Raw genomic sequence first — 21151 nt, 5'->3', positions numbered from 1 at the left:
TGTCCAACCACCGTACACTGAGTCCGTTAATTGTTTGTCTGTTACTTGGTCGCAGCTAATCTCCTCTGTCCCCGTTTAATATTGTTTATACTGGCAACAAAAGCACCTGCTCAATAGGGAGGAGTCCGTTACATCCATGGTCACTAGACAGACTACCTGCAGGGAGGACTTCTTTTATCTGCTTGAAGGATTGCGAATGGTAGAGTTTGCTGATGAGGAAAATCGACACGTTAGACACTTGTCCACATAAGACAAAGATCAGCTTTCCGAGCCCTGGCGCAGATCACAGATCATATCTGTCAGTATTTTGATGGTGATGATGGATTGGATTGGGACGATGGCAGACGAGTTGTACGTGTCCAGTAGGGCTACAGCCCGAGTGTGTGGTTCCCAGCACGACGCTCTCGTTACGAGCTGGGCCTCAGTGGACGGTCCAAGTGGCTCGGCCATTGTCGGCGTTTCCGCAGTTACCATGGCTAGCGGGGCGGAAGCGGCAGAAGAGCGACCTCCCGGTATTCGCGCCAGGAGGGGAAGGAGCCCAGTGGAGGGGTCGTGCCGGTGGCTGCTGCGGCTCATCGCGGACTGCCTCCGAGACGAGGGGGCGGTGGAGGCGGCGGGGGCGGACGCTGCTGAGGGGTGGGGCTGTACGCCGCTGCGCATCCTGACCCGCCTGTGGAGCCGTCACCATATGGTATGCTGCTGCATCATACAACCTGTCACCGTCATTACGGTAATTTCCAAGAATGATTGCCTATCGTAGTTGGAGGGCTCCAAGCGATACATATCGCGGGTCTAGTGAAGCAGGGGATACAACCCGTCGGAAACCAATGACGTCAGAATTGCCCAGAGAGCATTTATTACACAGATGAAAGAGCTGACAAGAATGTTCAGAAACAAAGGAATACGAGAGACGAAAACTATAGTTGACATATATAAAGGCCAGTAGTATTTTCACGTTAAGGATATCGCATTTTTGTATCGTATCATTTCTCTGGAAAAATGGATGGAAATGGGATGGATATGAGTTGTATCTCGAACCTCATTCGAACTGTATTGCTTAAGTTCAGTACGGGATACAAGTTTGCGTACACCGTTTTCACTATCATTAGTATCCTGTTGTTCAGCTAGACCCTAAATGAAGCACGGGATACAAATGTGTTGTTTCTTTCGCCTCTGCTACCACTAATAGTCTGTTCTTACGTAGATAGTAGTATTGCCGATGGCAGAAGGAGCTACGTACGTAATATTTGTACCCAAACTTCCGTTGACCTATATATATGTACACTGCTACCGAAAACGTGGAAATGGACGTACGTTACATTTGCAACCTGTACCTCAGTTTAAGTACACGAAGAGGCAATAAGACGACACATACACAATTTGTACCCCGTACTTCACTATGAGGTACAGTTTTTTCTCGCCTTTGATGCTAATAGTATCGACTGAAAGTTGTAGTTTTGATCACAGCAGTGACAATAGTATCCCATTCTTTAGTTGAGCTGTATAGCTACACACAAGATATGTATCCTGCTCTTCCAGTTGACATATGTAGGTAAATCTCATCAATGTTACATATGTCGTTCTTTTCGAATAGGTAGTGTCAGTGTAAAGATCAACTGAAGGACGGGATACAAATTTTAGTTGTGTCGGGCGTTTCACCTTTAATATTGCTAGTACAGACCCGAAAAAATCGTACTGATACTAGTGCTGGGAAACGAAAGAAGAACGACAGCTGCGAAATTTCTGTTACCTACTGGAGTACACGAAAACGTACATAATGGCGTAATACAAAAATAAAAGAAGTCAAAATAGTCAAATGCAGTAAAAGAAAAAAAATGGAAAACTGAACTTACCACACGGGAACTTCTGAAAAGAACCGAAGCTCGGCTCGCCTAGAAACACGTCAACAAAAATCACATACCCACATACACAACAAGCAAAACATTACGAAAACACTCACAGACACACACACACATACACACACACACACACACACACACACACACACACACACATTCATCCCCGTCCCCCTCCCCATCCTAATGTGTTATTAGCTAACATATTTCGGACGGTACATACACCCATCACGTTTAACAAAACATTTAAACGGGCAATATGTTTGGGGAATACTACACCTCCATGAATATTCGTCTAAGTGACTTTGAAGTGTGGAAATCCGGCGTTTCCCTTCCCTACAAGAGATTTCACAGCTGACCAATAACCCTCTATGCTATTTGTGCAAGCCCCTGTGGATAATGATCTGAACACAATATTGTGGTTCAAATGGCTCTGAGCACTATGGGACTTAACATCTATGGTCATCAGTCCCCTAGAACTTAGAACTACTTAAACCTAACTAACCTAAGGACAGCACACAACACCCAGCCATCACGAGGCAGAGAAAATCCCTGACCCCGCCGGGAATCGAACCCGGGAACCCGGGCGTGGGAAGCGAGAACGCTACCGCACGACCACGAGATGCGGGCCACAATATTGTGATTGAGGTGCTGATAACCCCTTTCCCCTAAATCCCTATAGGAAAAAAACCCGTCTGAAATTACAATGGAACCCTCTGCAACGTGATCTTCAATTAAGCTGACCAAAACTACCTTCCTTCGATTGGGTACTACTTTAAACACTACATCGTCACACTCTTGACCTGAAACTCCAGCCTCCCAAACCCATAACCCCACCTGAGTTTTCCCCCCTGTTGTACTTCCTTTTGCCAAAATGCGGCTCGTCATTTTCGACCATAACACCCCCCCCCCCCCCCCCAATGCCCCTTATATCTCCCGTATTCCCTGCAAAAAGAGTACCAATCCACAACTGTACGCTTACTCACACGACATTCATGGACACACAGCCACACAGGATATCTCAAACACCATCAGTACGTGATTTTCATAATGTCTCTCAAGGCGAGCTTAGATTTTCCTAACCACATCCTTCGTCTAATGGACCGCCACAACCTATTTTTGCTATAGCGCCATACGAATAAGTAGTGAGTAGGGCGACGAGATACACTTATGAGGCGTATATGTTCGCCGCACTCGCGACGTCGAACATACTCGGCAACGAGACCACACATTTGTCAAAAACAAATCGTGGCCAACATGTCTACGCCCATAGCCCCTCTCAGATCATCTATGTTCATCGGAACAGATAAATCAATACCTGCAAACGAAAATGAGATACTAAAAATTGTCCTAAAATAAGAAACTAATATTCCAAATTACCTCAATATCACTAAGAATGAAATTAAGTACCGAATGAATTGCAAACAACCAACTATTTAAATAAATGCACAAGAAGAATATTTTGAGCAATATGTAGCGATCTGTTTTATCACACATTCAGTTATTTTAATGTACAGTGATAGCGCTTATCCGGAACACAGAACTGTTTTAATATCTATGGCGTAAAGTGAAGACATTATTATCTATGAGTAATGTATGACGTCATTGGTCAAAGCCGACGGGTTGTATCCCCTGCTTCACTAGACCCGAACGTGCGATAGTAAATCGTTTATGGAAGTCTCGTGGCGCGCGTAACGAGTATGTTTCAAGTTGTCACTACAGCGACGACAAAAGGAAAGCGTTAGAGAGGCACATGTAAATTCAAAGGAGACGGCTTACCTTACTCGTCGTCGGTGTTATCGTCTTGTGACAGTCCGCGTGATGTGTAAGCTGCAGGGGCAATTCCGTTTTTCCCGTACCCAGGGTAAACTCTGCCCATATCGCGCAGGAATGTCGGGAGGGTGTCGCATGTGTCGACTTTCCCCTGTAAAAGCAAGTTGTGAAAGTATAGGTACTGGAACAAATACAGTTGAAACGTCCCCTTAGAAAAATTTTAAATGACTGTGCTTAAACTGACACACAATATTTCTAGCGCAACGTAATCTGACTTTCAACAATCCCTACAAAAGAATGGCCCTGACTAACAATAACCTATACCTTTCATGAATCACTTACCTCACAAAAATCTTCGTTATTAGAACTACTGCAATACAGCGAGCGCCAATACTGCCAGCTAAATAAGATTCAAACTACTGAAGGCACTAACTACTGATAGGCATACTTAGCAAATGAAAGATTTTGATAGAGAACAAACAATGTATTTAACTTAATAGTGTTCAAAAGTCATAATATATATATCAGCTCATGACATCCAGTCTAACAAATTTACTGTCTCTGATGGACACACGTCCAGATCATCCGCTCTCAAAACTCCGCCATCTCTCTCCCCACATCCACCACTGCTGGCGGCTCACCTCCAACTGCGCAACGCTACGCGCTGTTAACATCCAGCTGCCCAACACTACAATAACAAACTCCAACAATGCAAACCAGCCACAGACTGCACACAGCACAGTCAGTGATTTTCGTATAGAGCGCTACATGGCATTACCAACATAAAAACCTAAACAGCCTACTTACACAGTTCGTTCCTCTGTCCTGGACGCCCTTCTCTTTTTATGGTAGACTTGACACACTTCCACAGTCGTTCTATATTCTGGGTATGGACACTGGCGTCATCTGAAGAGACAAACTCCACAGAGTGGTTCACGAATTCGTGCTCAAACCCTTCAGGTATGAGAGTCTGGTACGGCTGAAACCCGTCTGTGATGACTTTTGCTCCAGGCAGTATGAAATGTTTTATGAGACCCACTAAAGGCACCTTGTCTCGGGACAATACCCTCACAACAACACACTTGCGTGACTCCCTTTCTATCCCACCAAAAACCCAAAGGGTCAATTCTAGTGTCCGATACCACCCGTCGGCTTTGACCAATGACGTAATGTGTGATGTTATTTTGTTTCTGCCGCAGACTGCTGTCGATGAACGTTAAATGATTTCTCTGGATTTCCTCGTTACGCGCGTATATTAAAAATTCGATGTAGATTGTTTTGTTTTCATCTCTTAATTTGTTTTCGGCATCTTTTGTTAAAGAAAGTATTCGTGATTTAAAAGTAGTCGCGATTTATGAGGTCTTGACTTCTCACGCTGTTCGTTATGGATGAGCCAGTTGATTTTACTGCGAAAATTCTGCTTCAGAAAATGAGTGGCCGTATATCAACTATAAAATTTTTGCAATCATTGGGCGTAATTGCTGAATTTTGCAAGTGCAGTGCCTGTGGAAATTATATGGTTTTTACCAAGGTTGCGTAATCACGAACTTCCGACGAATACATGCGGAGGTGCAGAAAAAATAACATATGGAGATCCATACGGAGGGGGACGTGGTTCGAAAGATCGAGGCTGAATTTAGAAGTAACTGTCATGCTAATCTACTTTTTTTGCTATGAATATTCTTGCCAATCTGTCATGCATGAATCAGGGTTTTCGTGTGGCACTGTAGTCGACTGGTTCTCGTTTTGTAGAGAAGTCTGCGGGGAATTTATTAAGTATAGGGGGTCATTGGGGGGGGGGGGGGGGAGGGGTTATAGTTGAAGTAGATGAGTCACATTTTGGAAAGAGAAAATACGAAAGGGGGCACGAGGTTGTTGGGCTTTGGGTTTTTGGAGTAGTAGTTTCTGGAGGAGATTATGCTAATGTTGTATTTAGGGTTGTACCAAATCGGACAAAGGAAGTCTTGACATCTTTAATAGAAGAATATGTGGAAGAAGGTTCTTTAGTCATGTCGGATGGGTTTGCTTCGTACAAGGGCTTGGGTGAAAGGGGTTATCATCATTTGGTCCTGAATGACAATATTCAGTTTAAAGATTATAAGACGGGGGCATGTACTAATACTATCGAGGGGCATTGGGAGGCTGTAAAATCTGTTGTCGGGCGGGGAAAGAGGATTCCAGTGTTTCAAGGCCATTTAGACGAATACTGTTGGAGGAAGAGTATTCCTAAAGGTTGATGTTGATTTCTTGCATTTATGAAAGTAGTCAGAAAAAGTACAAGCCTCGTTTTGTTAGTTAGGTGTTGGTGGATGTGATACTTTTTTCTTGTTTTACGTTTCTTTTTTTATGTTACTGTATTGTGCGAGTGCTACTTTTTTGGTTTCTATGGAGGGAGGTGTTTCTGTCGTTTTAATATTTTCTGGTTACAATCGTGGGCTGAGGGGTATTGCTGTGTTTATGGGTGATTGACTCGTGGTTTCATTATTTCATTATTTTAAAATTTTGCGTCTGATTGAGGGTGGGTGGTACGGAAGAACTGATTTGGGTGGTACCTCATTCGTGCCTGGCAGTTTGTGTTTCTTAATACTTTTTTCATTAGTTAGTCTGGATTTTGCTTCTTACGTTACAGTTTGATCTTCTAACATTATTATTTCTTGTTATGTCCTTATTTCGTTCTTGTCTGCATCGATCTTTTACTTCTTTGGAAGTTCATATGCGGTAAGTTTCTTTTTATGTAGCCACTTTTATGTTTTCCTTTTCGATGTTTCTGTTATACTTCTCTTATTTTTACTGTGACTCCTGGTGTATCGATTTTACTGACTGTTATTTGGAGCTACTGTAGCTGGTGTGACTTAAGTGTAGTATAGTTATCGGTTGCAAGGTTTGGTCATTTTTTCGTTTTATTTCTTTACGTGTGCAGTAATGTGTGTAAAGATTTTCATTTTTTGAGAGTCTAGTCGTATTCTGTAGTTCATTAACAACATCGTTTTTTAAGCACGTTTCTGATATGTGATAAGATTTGCGCAACAAACAGTAATATTGGAATCGGTAACTTGAAATGACCTCCTACATAGGTTGCTTCCAGTTACCGATTCCAACTATTCGACGGTTCATTATTTAGATCGTTTTTGCAGTACGTGTGAAAAATATAATATAATATATGCACTCGTAATTGCTCTCGTGTTCTTATTTATTTCAGTCATCTTCATCTCGTTTAAATGAAATTCGCGCGTAAATAATAGTCGTAGTAAATGTATTATTTCATGGCATGCTACATTCGTTCGTTTACGAGTATGATCCGTTCCATTCATAGATTGTCCATTGCAGCATCTTTTCCTTACGTATGACGTCATTGGTCAAAGCCGACGGGTGGTATTGGACACTAGAATTTATCCTCTACTTCTACTATTTTATTCGGTCCACCAATTGGCACACTATCATTTGTCACTATCAGGTAGTGCACTTCATGGCAAAACCTGAAGTAGTCACACAGGGTATTTGCCGATAACTCAGTTTCTGATGCTGTGGCTTGCAACGTGTTATCTCGAATCCAGCAGAACAAAAGAATTACGCTCGTCTGAATTGATAATTTGGAGGACTCGAACCACGTATTCTTCCTGACGCTGGCTCGCTTTCCGCGAAGTCCACAATGAAATTGCAGCGGAATCTCAGTGTCCACACTCCTCTTGCGGAGTTTCACAGACATCGTAGTACCACAGTTAACACAATCCCTCCTTTCCTCGTCCGGCAGAAGTCCATATTTCCGGCAAAAAGTCAAACATTTGTCTATGCTGGAAATGCATGGAATTAGAGTTTTCCATGTGAGGCAATCCGCAGGAGAAACTTGAGAAGCAGCACACATTACACTCGCTATCAAGAGAGACCGTGTCGATTTCACAATGGAATCACAAACAATTATGGAGGGAATGTAGTGTACACCAACTGAAGAAACAACGCAAAACTGATAAAAATGACGATCACACATAATTTATCATAACGCGCGCCACGAGACTTCCATAATCGATTTACTATCGCACGTTCGATATGTATCGTCCGGAGCCCTCCAACTTCGACAGGCAATCATTCTTGAAAATAACCTGGTATGCGGCTGTCTGCTACCGCGCTGCAGCATCATACAGCCTATCACCGTCATTATCATTATCATTATCATCATCATCATCACCATCACCATCACCATCATCGTTATTACATCATCATCATCATGGTTATCGTTTCTCCCCATCTAGGGCGGCACCAACCAAATATTTTCGCATTCGGAGGAGAAAGGTGGTGATTGTAATTCCGTGAGAAGATTTCTCCGCAACGAAAAACGCCTTTCTTTTACTGTTGTCCGTCCCAAATCCCCTGTTTCGCGATAATGCAAAACGTGCTGCCGTTCTTTGAACTTTTTCGTTGTACTCAGTCGATCCTGTCTGGTAAGGATCCCACACCGCAGCAATATTCTAGAAAAAGGACGGACAACCGTAGTGTAGGCAGTCTCCTTAGTAGACCTGTTACACTTTCTAACTGCCCTGCCAATAAAACGCAGTTTTTGATTAGCCTTCCCCACAGCTTTTCTATGTTTCCTTCCAATTTAAGTTCTTCGCAATTACAATTCCTAGGTTCAAAAGGTTCAAATGTGTGTGAAATCTTATGGGACTTAACTGCTAAGGTCATCAGTCCCTAAGCTTACACACTACTTTATATAAATTATTCTGAGGACAAACATACACACACCCATGCCCGAGGGAGGACTCGAACCTCCGCCGGGACCAGCCGCACAGTCCATGACTGCAGCGCCCAAGACCGCTCGGCTAATCCCGCGCGGCAATTTCTAGGTATCTAGTTGAATTTACGGTCATTAGATTTGACTGATTTTTCGTGTAAGTGCACTTCTTACCCATATTTCATTAAAGTGTCCTACATATGATACTAATACATGCTAATATCTTTTAATTGGTTCTGTATGTATTAGTGTTACCCATGATGAACCCTCTGCCAGGTTGCTAGGATCAACATCGATTCATGATACCAGCCATTGGATTGGACAAGTGACGTAATGGCAATTCTATTCATGTGCTAAATAATACAAGTTTGGCTTGAAAAAGGGGAATGTATCAAGTCTTCAATGACTACTGTAGCAGGTTCTTATTGAACGAACTCTCCCAAAGAAATTCTGGCCATATATAAGGACCGTCGGTTACACCATAGTTACTGCCCTGACATTCATGTTTGACACAGGGACATAAACTAAAGGCAGCAAATAAAAAAAAATAAAAGAAAACTAACTGCTGATCTTCATGATCAAACGTTCTTTCACAAAGGAAGACGACACAGAAGTACTGCGCCAGTGTAATTATTGCAGCGCTTCAGAGATGAGTAATGTATATATTGGTACCAGTGCCGTTAGCTCCACGGTCCTATGGATTGTATCAGAATCTACGAAGCATAGGCGGTTGACTTACTAACTCTTTTATGCACAAAGAACTATAGATACGCTGAGAAAAATCTGTGAGCACACACTCATCAGTGAGTGATTCACAGTGCTATCCTCCAATGGCATTCATCTGTTATACAAACATCAAAAAAAGTTTTGCATCACCCCAGTTCCCAGAACTCCTGAAGATAGACGTTGACTGTGGATATTGTATCACAGACACAGTCCCTTTGACTGTCCAGAGATGACGCTAAAGCCGCCCAAAGATGTAAACGACCATGCGTGAGAAGCGCCTATTAGACGGAGAGGGGCCGCAGGCCAACAGTTCCAGTCATTCCACCAGGAAGGAGGTACACGGCTCGTGTTGGCTGTAGTCAACCATGCCTCGACGGTCAATACCGCGGTTCGGTCGCATCCGCATTGTTACCTTGTGCCAGGAAGGGCTCTCAACAAGGGAAGTGTCCAGGCGCCCAGAGTGAACCAAAGCGATGTTGTTTGGACAGGAAGAGATCGTCGGAGACGTGTGTGGAGGCAACCCTGTCAGGCTGAACGCCTTAGACACACTGTCCAGCGAGTGCAGCAAGGTGGAGGTCCCCTGCTGTTTTGCGTTGGTATTATGTGGGGCCGACGTACCCCGCTGGTGGCCATGGAAGGCGCCATAACGGCTGTACGATACGTGAATGCCATCCTCCGACTGAGAGTGCAACCATATCGGCAGTATATTGGCGAGGCATTCGTCTTCGTGGGCGACAATTCGCACCCCCATCGTGCACATCTTGTGAATGACTTCCTTCAGGATAACGACATCGCTCGACTAGAGTGGCCAGCATGTTCTCCAGACATGGACCCTATCGAACAATCCTGGGATAGACTGAAAAGGGCTGTTTATAGACGACGTGACCCATCAACCACTGTGAGGTTCAAATGGCTCTGAGCACTATGGGACTTAACATCTGAGGTCATAAGTCCACTAGAACTTTGAACTACTTAAACCTAACTAACCTAAGGATACCACACACATCCATGCCCGAGGCAGGATTCGAACCTACGACCGTAGCAGTCGCGCGGTTCCGGACTGAAGCGCCTAGAACCGCTTGGCCACCGCGGCCGGTCCACTGTGAGGGATCTACGCTGAATCGCCATTGAGGAGTGGAACAATCTGGACCAACAGTGCCTTGATGAGCTTGTGGATAGTATGCGTCAGTGCAAGAGGATATGCTACTGGGAATTAGAGGTACTGGTGTGTACAGCAATCTGGACCACCACATCTGAAGGTTTGCTGTATGATGGTACAACAAGCAATGTGTGGTTTTCATGAACAATGAAAAGGGCGGAAATGATGTTTATGTTGATGTCTATTCCAATTTTCTGTACAGGTTGGTTCAAATGGCTCTGAGCACCATGGGACTTAACTTCTGAGGTCATCAGTTCCCTAGAACTTAGAACTACTTAAACCTAACTAACCTAAGGACGTCACACACACCCATGCCCGAGGCAGATTCGAAACTGCGACCGTAGCGGTCGCGCGGTTCCAGACTGTAGCGCCTAGAACCGCTCGGCCACCCCGGCCGGATTCTGTACAGGTTCCGGAACTCTCGGAACAGAGGTGACGCAAAACTTTTTTTGATGTGTGTAGAATCTGGGGCCACAAGTAAACCCCCAATTCCTTAAATAATTGAGCTCGTAAGAATAAAACGACTTTAGATGCGTTAAACATTTGAAGTTAAGCATGAAGACGAGATAAAGTTTAGACAAGGTTTCAAATTATGCTTTACGCTTCTTGGAGGTTTCTAAGTGTTCTCATTATCAAACACTGGGTGAGTACAGTCTGGGCAATTTGCTGACGGGTTTAAGCAAAAGCAAGTTTTTCACACACCTCATTGTTTATGACGTCATATCTCCTGTGGTATGTATCGTCCAATTATATTATTTTGCCTGTATATTCGGTGGTGTGTGGGGATAGTGTCTGCAAAAGTGTTGCGAATAGAGCCAGTAGGCTAGTAGGTAATGGAAGGTAAAGTTGCGCGTTCTGGCCACGGACAGGCCAATCGGACACGTCCTATCGCCATGTCATCCTCTGCAAATTACGTCCTCAGATGCAGTATGGAGGGATGTGTACTCAACATACCGCTCTCCCCGTCGTTGTTGGGTGTCTTGTCCCTGGAACCGCTACCTATCGATCGAGTAGCTCCTCACGAGGCCGAGTGCTCCCCATACCAGTTCTCTCAGCGAGGAAGAAAATGCGTGCCAATACCGGGAATGGAACCCAGGCCCTTCACATGGCAGTCAGCTGTGCTGACCACTGAGTTGCAGAGGGAGGGTGGACAGGGTTATTTGTAATGAAGTAATAAATTAGAATGTCGTGCCTGATGCGGCGTTTAATGCAAGAACAGCAAAAATGTAGCAACCAATAACGCTCTTCCATTTCACCATTTTGTTCAGGATGTCAGCGAGGAAAAGTTTCGCTAACGTTTGAAATTACGTGTAACTTTGTTGCAAGTCATTAAGTGGCGTCATTGTCAAATACTGGAGGAATACAGGCTGAGTATGTGCACACAGTGAGTTATGCAGCCTCCAAATATAAACACAGTTATTAACTTTAATACTTGTTTTGCTATGTTAAACTTTTAATGAAGGAGTATATCTCGTAATAACTACATTATGACAGCGTTTTGAAATTTTTAAATTCTGTCAATAAGTATGCGAAATACTATCAAATTTTTGTTGCCCCTGAGTGCCATTAGATAGGCAACCTGCAACTCGGACCGTGCACTATCCACCACGAAACGCGTTGGTCTGTTACTGACGCAGATATTCGGAGTTCAAACGTAATGAGTTGTCTCGAATCGTATGACCTCCTCCACGCCTACCAACATGCATTGGGGAAACATCCCTCACGTGGGTTCCAACCATCACTTTTACCCACACGACATCCTTAAAGTCATGGATAAAGACAATCAGGTGGCTACAGTATTTATTGAATTCCAGAAAGCATTTGTCTTGGTAGCACACCAACTGTAATTAACAAAAGTAAATGACACGAACTTTGTGTTTGGATTGAGCATTCCTCGGTAGGGAGAACGCAGTAAGCTATCTTCGGTCGAATTATCGGCAGATGTAGAAATAAGTTCAAGCACATCGAAGGGACGTGTTTTGGTATTTTTGATATTCATGCTGTACATTAATGACCTGCCAGAAAAAAAAAACATTAATACGGATTATGTCAAACTCTTTTGTTTCCAGCCGGGTGGCAGCGTTAAAAATTCTAGTGAGGTTTCAACAGACTTCCGGAGAAATATATGTTAGACTTCCGTAGAAATATATGTTTTTTTTTTTCAGAGCTCTTGATAGACATGCTATAGTTCTAGAGATCTCTGTATAAAATCTGAGTAGTTTTAGACAATTTGGCGAAGAAAACAAAGTAGTCGAAAAAATTGAGCTCTCCTAATAAGATTGATTTGCCAACTTGCGGAAGCAATTATGAGCACAGTTCTGAATAGCTCCCCAAGAGTTTTGCAAAAAATCCTGGTTAGATTATTTTTGGTGCAGCGTTTGCGACATGACTGCAGTAATGAGGCACCCGCTTTCGCAACATAAAAAAGCAATACAGTACAACAGTTCTGATCACAGTTCTGGATAGCACTCTAAGAGTCTACAGAAAACCCTAATTATATTTCTTTCTTTTTCACCTAGCAGTGGATAATGAGGTCATTGCAGTAATGAGGGACCCGTTTCACTACATTAAAAAAGAAATTTGTACAACAATTCTGATCATAATTCTGCATACCACCCCAAGAGTTTTGTCGGAAACGTTCAGTTAATTCCTTACTCGTACTCGCAAAAATTTATCCTGAGGTAGCAAGACGATTAGACCCCCAGTTAGCCATCTGCGCAAGATTATGTAGTGTTTCTTTATTTGATTTAAGTTAGGCATTTAAAGCAGATTGTGACAAAGATAGATTCTGCAGCGTTTTTAATGATCATGCTAATGTACCTTAAATTTACGACGTGACGCTTCTGGAAGCTGAAGTACTATGGAGGTGTTGTGGTAAGAATTCGCGGTGCTCTTTTAATTTATTTACTGGAGGCGGAGGAAACATATTTTCGCGTTTGGAAGACGATCGCACACCAGTTCCAGAATATTTGTTAAACAGAAGTATATCATGCAATTCTGTTAAAATAAAAAGCGAAGATTTAGAGCCGGCCGCGGTGGCCGTGCGGTTCTAGGAGCTCCAGTCCGGAGCCGCGCTGTTGCTACGGTCGCAGGTTCGAATCCTGCCTCGGGCATGGGTGTATGTGATGTCCTTAGGTTAGTTAGGTTTAAGTAGTTCTAAGTTCTAGGGGACTGATGACCACAGCAGTTGAGTCCCATAGTGCTCAGAGCCATTTGAACCATTTTTGAAGATTTAGATGACATGATATTAAAGCTTATTCGTAAGGAAGTTAGTATGAGTCAACAAAAAACACGTTAACTTTAAGGGTGTACGGGCTATACGTAAGAATACTGCTCACGCTCGTTTGAACTGTACGGTTATGGTCATTCAGTCGATGCTCATGTGCAGTCGTCACTCCAGCGTGAATGATGTTTATGAATCGTAATACTCGTAAAAATGAAGAACCTACCAGAATAAACCATTATCTGCACAAAAAATATCTTTGGGATTTTCTGTAGTAATCTTGAGGAGCAAGTCAGAGTTGGGAGCATAATTTTTTTCGCAAAATTCTGCACAACTAATCAAATTTTGTACGGTGAACTCTAGAACTATAGCACATCTATTAAGAACTCTGAAAAAATTGCATGTTTTTCGAAAGTCAGGCGCCGACTTCACACGACTGCTTTAAAATACCGTGGCGTTTTGATGGCTCTCATACTCACCATCTTCTGATGACATGTCGACATATTCCCAATAACATTCCAAAGTGATGCAGTTATTGTAAATCCGCTTTGTATGTTCTGACATGCAAAACTGTGTCACATTTGGAATCATTCAACGTATAGAAAATTCAGGTCCAAAAGTTTCCAGGGACTGCAGCACAGGACTTGAATGTAGACGGGTTTGGTGTGGGTGTTATGCAAGAACGGGCTCAATTTACGAATTAATTTACTAAACACAAAATCTTCTTGGCAACGCGACGATAACAACTAAAGAGAACTTAATTTGCAGCCCTGTACAGATCAACAAAGCAGGGCTCAAACAACAGAATAACAATAAAAATGTCTTCAACTTATTGAAATACACACATCAAAAAACTTTTGTATCTCCTCGGTTCCCAGTGTTCCGGGAACCCGTACAGAAAATACGAATAGAGATCAACATAAACATCATTTCCGCCATTTTTATTGCTCATGCAGATCACACATCTCATATTGTACCGCCATACATGGAAACCTTCAGAGGTGGTGGTCCAGACCGCTGTACACACCGGTTCCTCTGACACCCAGTAACACGTCCTCTTGCAATGACGCATGTCTGTATTCGTCGTGGCATACTGTCCGCAAGTTCATCAAGGTACTGTTGGTCCAGATTGTCCCATTCCTCAACGGGGATTCGGCGTAGATCTCTCAGAGTGGTTGGTGGGTCACGTCGTTCATAAACTGCCCTTTTCAATCTATCCCAGGCATATTCGATAGGGTTCATGTCTGGAGAACATGCCGCCCACTCTAGTCGAGCGATGTCGTTATTCTGAAGGAAGTCATTCACAAGATGTGCACGATGGGGGTGCGAATTGTCGTCCATGAAGACGAATGCCTCGCCAATATACTGCCGATAAGGTTGCACTGTCGGTCTGAGGATGGCATTCACGTATCGTACAGCCGTTACGGCGCCTCCCATGACCACCAGCGGCGTACGTTGGCCCCACATAATGCCAGCCCAAAACATCAGGGTACCACCACCTTGCTTCATTCGCTGGACAGTGTGTGTAAGGCGTTCAACCTGACCGTGTTGCTTTCAAACACGTCTCAGACGATTGTCTGGTTGAAAGCATATGCGACACTCATCGGTGAAGAGAACGTGATGCCAATCCTGAGCGGTCGATTCGGCATGTTGTTGGGCCAGCTGTACCGCGCTGCATGGTGTCGATGTTGCGAAGATAGACCTCGCCATGGACGTCGGGAGTGAAGTTGCGCATCTTGCAGAATATTGCGCACAGTTTGAGTCGTAACACGACGTCCTGTGGCTGCACGAAAAGCATTATTTAACATGGTTGGCGTTGCTGTCAGGATCCCTCCGAGCCGTAATCCGTGGGTAGCGGTCATCCACTGCAGTAGCAGCCCTTGGGCGGCCTGAGCGAGGCAAGTCATCGACAGTTCCTTTCTCTCTGCATCTCCTCCATGTCCAAACAACATCGCTTTGGTTCACTCCGAGACGCCTGGACACTTCCCTTGTTGAGAGCCCTTCCTGGAACAAAGTAACAAAAAAAAATGGTTCAAATGGCTCTGAGCACTATGGGACTCAACTGCTGAGGTCATTAGTCCCTTAGAACTAGTTAAACCTAACTAACCTAAGGACATCACAAACATCCATGCCCGAGGCAGGATTCGAACCTGCGACCGTAGCGGTCTTGCGGTTCCAGACTGCAGCGCCTTTAACCGCACGGCCACTTCGGCAGGCTGAACAAAGTAACAATGCAGACGCTATCGAACCGCGGTATTGACCGTCTAGGCATGGTTGAACTACAGACAACACAAACCGTGTACCTCCTTCCTGGTGGAATGACTGGAACTGATCGGCTGTCTCATCCCTCCGTCTAATAGGCGCTGCTCATGCGTGGTTGTTTACATCTTTGGGCGGGTTTAGTGACATCTCTGAATAGTCAAAGGGACTGCGTCTGTGATACAACATCCACAGTCAACGTTCTTCAGGAGTTCTGGGTACCGAGGTGATGCAAAAATTTTTTTTTAATTTGTGTAGAATTAAAATAAACTTCGGGGCAGCAGACAAATTGCTGCAGTCACAATTGTAATAGACCAGGAAAGATAGAAATATAGCTACGTTAATTAACCACGGGATACTAAGACAACTCCCAAACTTAATTACCGTCACCCAGATACCACGTAGCTAACCACTGATCTACAGCAACTAGTCAGTATGACAAACTACTATGAACTATCTCCAGGACTTGTTGCACGCATACACTACAAAAAAAAAAAAAAAAATCGCACCACGAAGGAATTATCTGAATGCAACGGAAATCAGTGGATGTGAGGCACGTGTACAGAGAAACAAATAATTACAACTTGAGTAAAAGTGGATTATTTATTCACGAGAAAGATCTCTACAAAGCGAGCACGCCAGTAAGACTCGGCCTACCTGTGGCCCTTATGCAAGCAGTTGTTCGACTTAGCACTGGCTGACAGTTGTTGGATGTCCTCGTCAGGGATACCGTGCCAAATTCTATCCGGACATGTGTTCGGCTTGGAATCTCATTGACTGGAGTAAAATTGTCTTAAGTGATGAGTCCCACTTCGAACTGAGCTCCGATGGCCAGAAAAGATGTGTGAAGACACCCCAGACAGTGGTGGAATCCCAGTCTGACTCTCGCCCGCCGTCCTGCCTGGGGTGACGTCATGTAATAGCAGGTCCCCTTTGGTTGTCACCCGCGGCACCCTTAGAGCACAGGAGTACGTCGACGATATTCTACGTCTCATTTTGTTGTTCTTCACCGTAAGCCATCCTGGGCTTACATTTCAACAAGATAATGCTCGGCCGCACATGGCAATGGTTGTCTTCGAGCTTGCCCAATCCTGCCATCGCCAGTAAGACCACTGAATCTCTCCCGAGTTGAAGACGCTTGGAGTATTATAGGCACGGACCCAAACCAGTTCGGGATTTTGACATTCCAGGCATCAACTGAACAGAATTTGGCATGATATTCCTCGGAAGGGCGTCCAACTACTGTACCAACCAATTCCAAGCCAAACAACTGTTTGCATAAGAGGTACAGCTGGATCAATGCGTTATTGACTTGCTCAATTTGTGAAGTTCCTTCTCTTGAACAAATCATCCGATTTCTCTGAAATCGTAATCCTTTGCTTGTCTGTACACGTACATCACATCTACCGATTTCCGTTCCATTCGAGTAATTCTTTCCTGGTACGTCGTCGTCTTTTTTTTATGGAGGCACGTCAATTTAGAAATAAGGCTTGAAATTGTGTATAGAGATTACAGCTGCCTCAGCTCCCCTATAGAGTCTATGTAGTGGGTCCGAGATAGACAAAGGTCAGCTGTTTGTAGGGAAGTGTGTGTCCCGTTACCAGGGTTCAAATGGCTCTAAGCACTATGGGACTTAACATCTGAGGTCATCAGTCCCCTAGACTTAGAACTACTTAAACCTAAAGTTTAATAAGTCACTGCTGCAAAATACTAACGTGAATTCTTTCAGACGAATGGAAAAACTAGTAGAAGCCGACCTAGGGGAAGATCAGTTTGGATTTCGTAGAAATGTTGGAACACGTGAGGCAATACTGACCTTAAACCTTATGTTAGAAGAAAGATTAAGGAAAGGCAAAGCTACGTTTCTAGCATTTGTAGACTTAGAGAAAGCTTTTGACAATGTTGGCTGGAATACTCTCTTTCTAATTCTGAAGATGGCAGGGGTAAAATACAGGGAGAGAAAGGCTACTTACAATTTGTACAGAAACCAGATGGCAGTTATAAGAGGCGAGGGACATGAAAGGGTAGCAGTGGGTTGGAAGAGAGTGAGACAGGGTTGTAGTCTCTCTCCGATGTTATTCAATCTGTATATTGAGCAAGCAGTGAAGGAAACAAAAGGAAAATTCGGAGTAGGTATTAAAATCCATGGAGAAGAAATAAAAACTTTGAGGTTCGCCGATGACATTGTAATTCTGTCAGAGACAGCAAAGAACATGGAAGAGGAGTTGAACGGAATGGAGAGTGTCCTGAAAGGAGGATATAAGATGAACATCAGCAACAGCAAAACGAGGATAATGAAATGTAGTCGAATTAAGTCGGGTGACGCTGAAGGAATTAGATTAGGAAATGAGACGCTTAAAGTAGTAAAGGAGTTTTGCTATTTGGGGAGCAAAATAACTGATGATGGTCACAGTAGAGAGGATATAAAATGTAGACTGGCAATGGCAAGGAAAGCATTTCTGAGGAAGAGAAATTTGTTAACATCGAGTATAGATTTAAGTGTCAGGAAGTCATTTCTGAAAGTGTTTGTATGGAGTGTAGCCATGTATGGAAGTGAAACATGGACGATAAATAGTTTGGACAAGAAGAGAATAGAAGCTTTCGAAATGTGGTGCTACAGAAGAATGCTGAAGATTAGGTGGGTAGATCACATAACTAATGAAGTAGTATTGAATAGGATTGGGGGCAAGACGAGTTTGTGCCACAACTTGACAAGAAGAAGGGATCGGTTGGTAGGACATGTTATGAGGCATCATGGGATCACCAATTTAGTATTGGAGGGCAGCGTGGAGGGTAAAAATCGTAGAGGGAGACCAAGAGATGAATACACTAAGCAGATTCAGAAGGATGTAGGTTGCGGTAGGTACTGGGAGATGAAGAACCTTGCACAGGATAGAGTAGCATGGAGAGCTGCATCAAACCAGTCTCAGGACTGAAGACCACAACAACAACAAACCTAAGGACATCACACACATCCATGCCCGAGGCAGGATTCGAACCTGCGACCGTAGCAGCAGCACGGTTCCGGACTGACGCACCTAGAACAGCTCTTCCACAGCGGCCGTCTGCTGGCAGCGGTAATCACGAGAATGTACGGTCGCTGGAAGTCCGGGCTCCGTTCGGCCACCTGTCACTGCCGAGAGGGAAGACCATCGTGTTCGATACAGGTTCTGGAGCATCATACTGCATCTGCAGCAGGAGATTTCAGGAGCAGTTGACGCCACGGTCGCATATCGAACTGTTACAAATCGGTTACTTCAAGGACAGCTTCTAGGCAGACATCCTGCAGTGTGCAGTTCATTTACCCCAAACCAATGCTATTTGCGACTTCAGTGATGTAAAGCGAGAGCTCATTGGAGGGCAGGTTGAAGATGTGTTATGTTCTCCGATAAAAGCTGGTCCTGACTCGGTGATTGCCGTGTGTTGGTTAGAAGGTGGTCAGTTGAGGTTCTGCAACCAAGCTGTCTGTGTGCTACCCACACTGGACCTACACCTGGAGTTATGATCTGGGGTGCGATTTCGTAGGACAGCAGGGGGCACTCTAGCGGCTATCCCACGCACCCTGATTCCAAATGTGACGTCAATCTGGTGATTCGACCTGTTGTGCTACCATTCACGAACAGCATCCAGGAACTATTTTCCAACAGGATAACGTTCGTCCATTTACCGCTGTTGTAACCCAACATGCCCTACAAAGACATGTAGCCTTGGCCTGCTGGATCACCAGATCAGTCTCCAACCGACATATGGGACATCATCGGTCGACAATTCCAGCGCAGAACAGGGAGGGGAAGGATACACTGTGTTGCGAAATCTCCAAAGTGGAGCCTGGCTAGTGTAACCCAGTTCACTCTGCAGACGAATTCGCAAAGCAGATTCGTCTGTAAGGACAGTGGTAGTCGGGTGGAATCATGGGAACGCTGTGGGAATTGCCTGTACAGTGCGGGAGGCATCTCAGGGGACCGTAGCTTTTTTACTGATGGCATACAGACTGAACACTGTGGCAACAGCCAGAGCTGCAACTGGGCCAAAGTGTCCTTCTCACCTATGCTGACGCCCTTCTTAACAGAGCTGCCCCTTTGGATTAGATTTCTTTAGCCAAAGACGTTCCATAGCATATTTGAACAATTCTTTCGCCGTAATGATGTGAGACGACTCAATTTTCAGAATATCTATACATCATTAGTGTTAACACATCATATTATTCTTGCTGCTCGCCTTTGTGCAATCAATACTTTTTTCCAGGTAGCGATTTCCCCAGAAAATTATTGTTTAAAGTACACTACTGGCCATTAAAATTGCTACACCAAAAAGAAATGCAGATGATAAACGGGTATTCATTGGACAAATATACTATACTAGAACTGACATGTGATTACATTTTCACGCAATTTAGGTGCATAGATCCTAAGAAATCAGTACCCATCAACTACCTCTGGCCGTAATAACGGCCTTGATACGCCTGGGCATTGAGTCAAACAGAGCTCGGATGGCGTGTACAGGTACAGCTGTCTATGCAGCTTCAACACGATACCACAGTTCATCAAGTATTGTGACGAGCCAGTTGCTCGGTCACCACTGACCAGAAGTTTTCAGTTGGTGAGAGATCTGGAAAATGTGCTGGCCAGGGCAGCAGTCGAACATTTTCTGTATCCAGAAAGGCCCGTACAGGACCTGTAACATGCGGTCGTGCATTATCCTGCTGAAATTTAGGGTTTCGCAGGGATCGAATGAAGGGTAATGACGTGTAACCATTGGCACCCCATACCATCACGCCGGGTGACACGCCAGTATGGCGATTATGAATACACGCTTCCAATGAGCGTTCACCGCGATGTCGCCAAACACGGATGCGACCATTATGATGCTGTAAACAGAACCTGGATTCATCCGAAAAAATGACGTTTTGCCATTCGTGCACCGAGGTTCGTCGTTGAGTACACCATCGCAGGCGCTCCTGTATGTGATGCAGCGTCAAGGGTAACCGCAGCCATGGTCTCCGAGCTGATAGTCCATGCTGCTGCAAACGTCGTCGAACTGTTCGTGCAGATGGTTGCTGTCTAGCAAACGTCCTCATCGGTTGACTCAGGGGTCGGGACGTGGCTGCACGATCCGTTACAGCCATGCGGGTAAGATGCCTGTCATCTCGACTGCTGGTGATACGAGGCCGTTGGGATCCAGCACGGCGTTCCGTACTACCCTCCTGAACCCATCGATTCCATATTCTGCTATACCAACGCGAGCAGCAATGTCGCGATACTATAAACCGCAATCGCGGTAGGCTACAATCCGACCTTTATCGAAGTCGGACGCGATGGTACGCATTTCTCCTCCTTACACGAGGCATCACAACAACGTTTCACCAGGCAATGCCGGTCAACTGCTGTTTGTGTATGAGAAATCGGTTGGAAACTCTCCTCATGTCAGCA

At 44.5% G+C, this 21151-nt stretch overlaps 1 protein-coding gene across 1 annotated transcript in view; it reads left to right on the top strand.

Annotated features, from left to right (window-relative positions):
- The first annotated feature begins 472 nt into the window (after positions 1-472).
- The window catches only part of LOC124552348, a 32377-nt gene continuing 11698 nt past the window's right edge, over positions 473-21151 (top strand). The window contains exon 1 of the mRNA XM_047126617.1: positions 473-691. Coding sequence (XP_046982573.1) covers positions 473-691 — 219 coding nt within the window. The remainder of the gene's footprint in view (positions 692-21151) is intronic.

This window comes from Schistocerca americana, chromosome 10 (genome assembly GCF_021461395.2).
Source record: "Schistocerca americana isolate TAMUIC-IGC-003095 chromosome 10, iqSchAmer2.1, whole genome shotgun sequence".
NCBI lineage: Eukaryota > Metazoa > Arthropoda > Insecta > Orthoptera > Acrididae > Schistocerca > Schistocerca americana.
The sequence above is the reverse complement of the archived record's forward strand: the minus strand, read 5'-3'. Positions and strand labels throughout refer to the sequence as shown.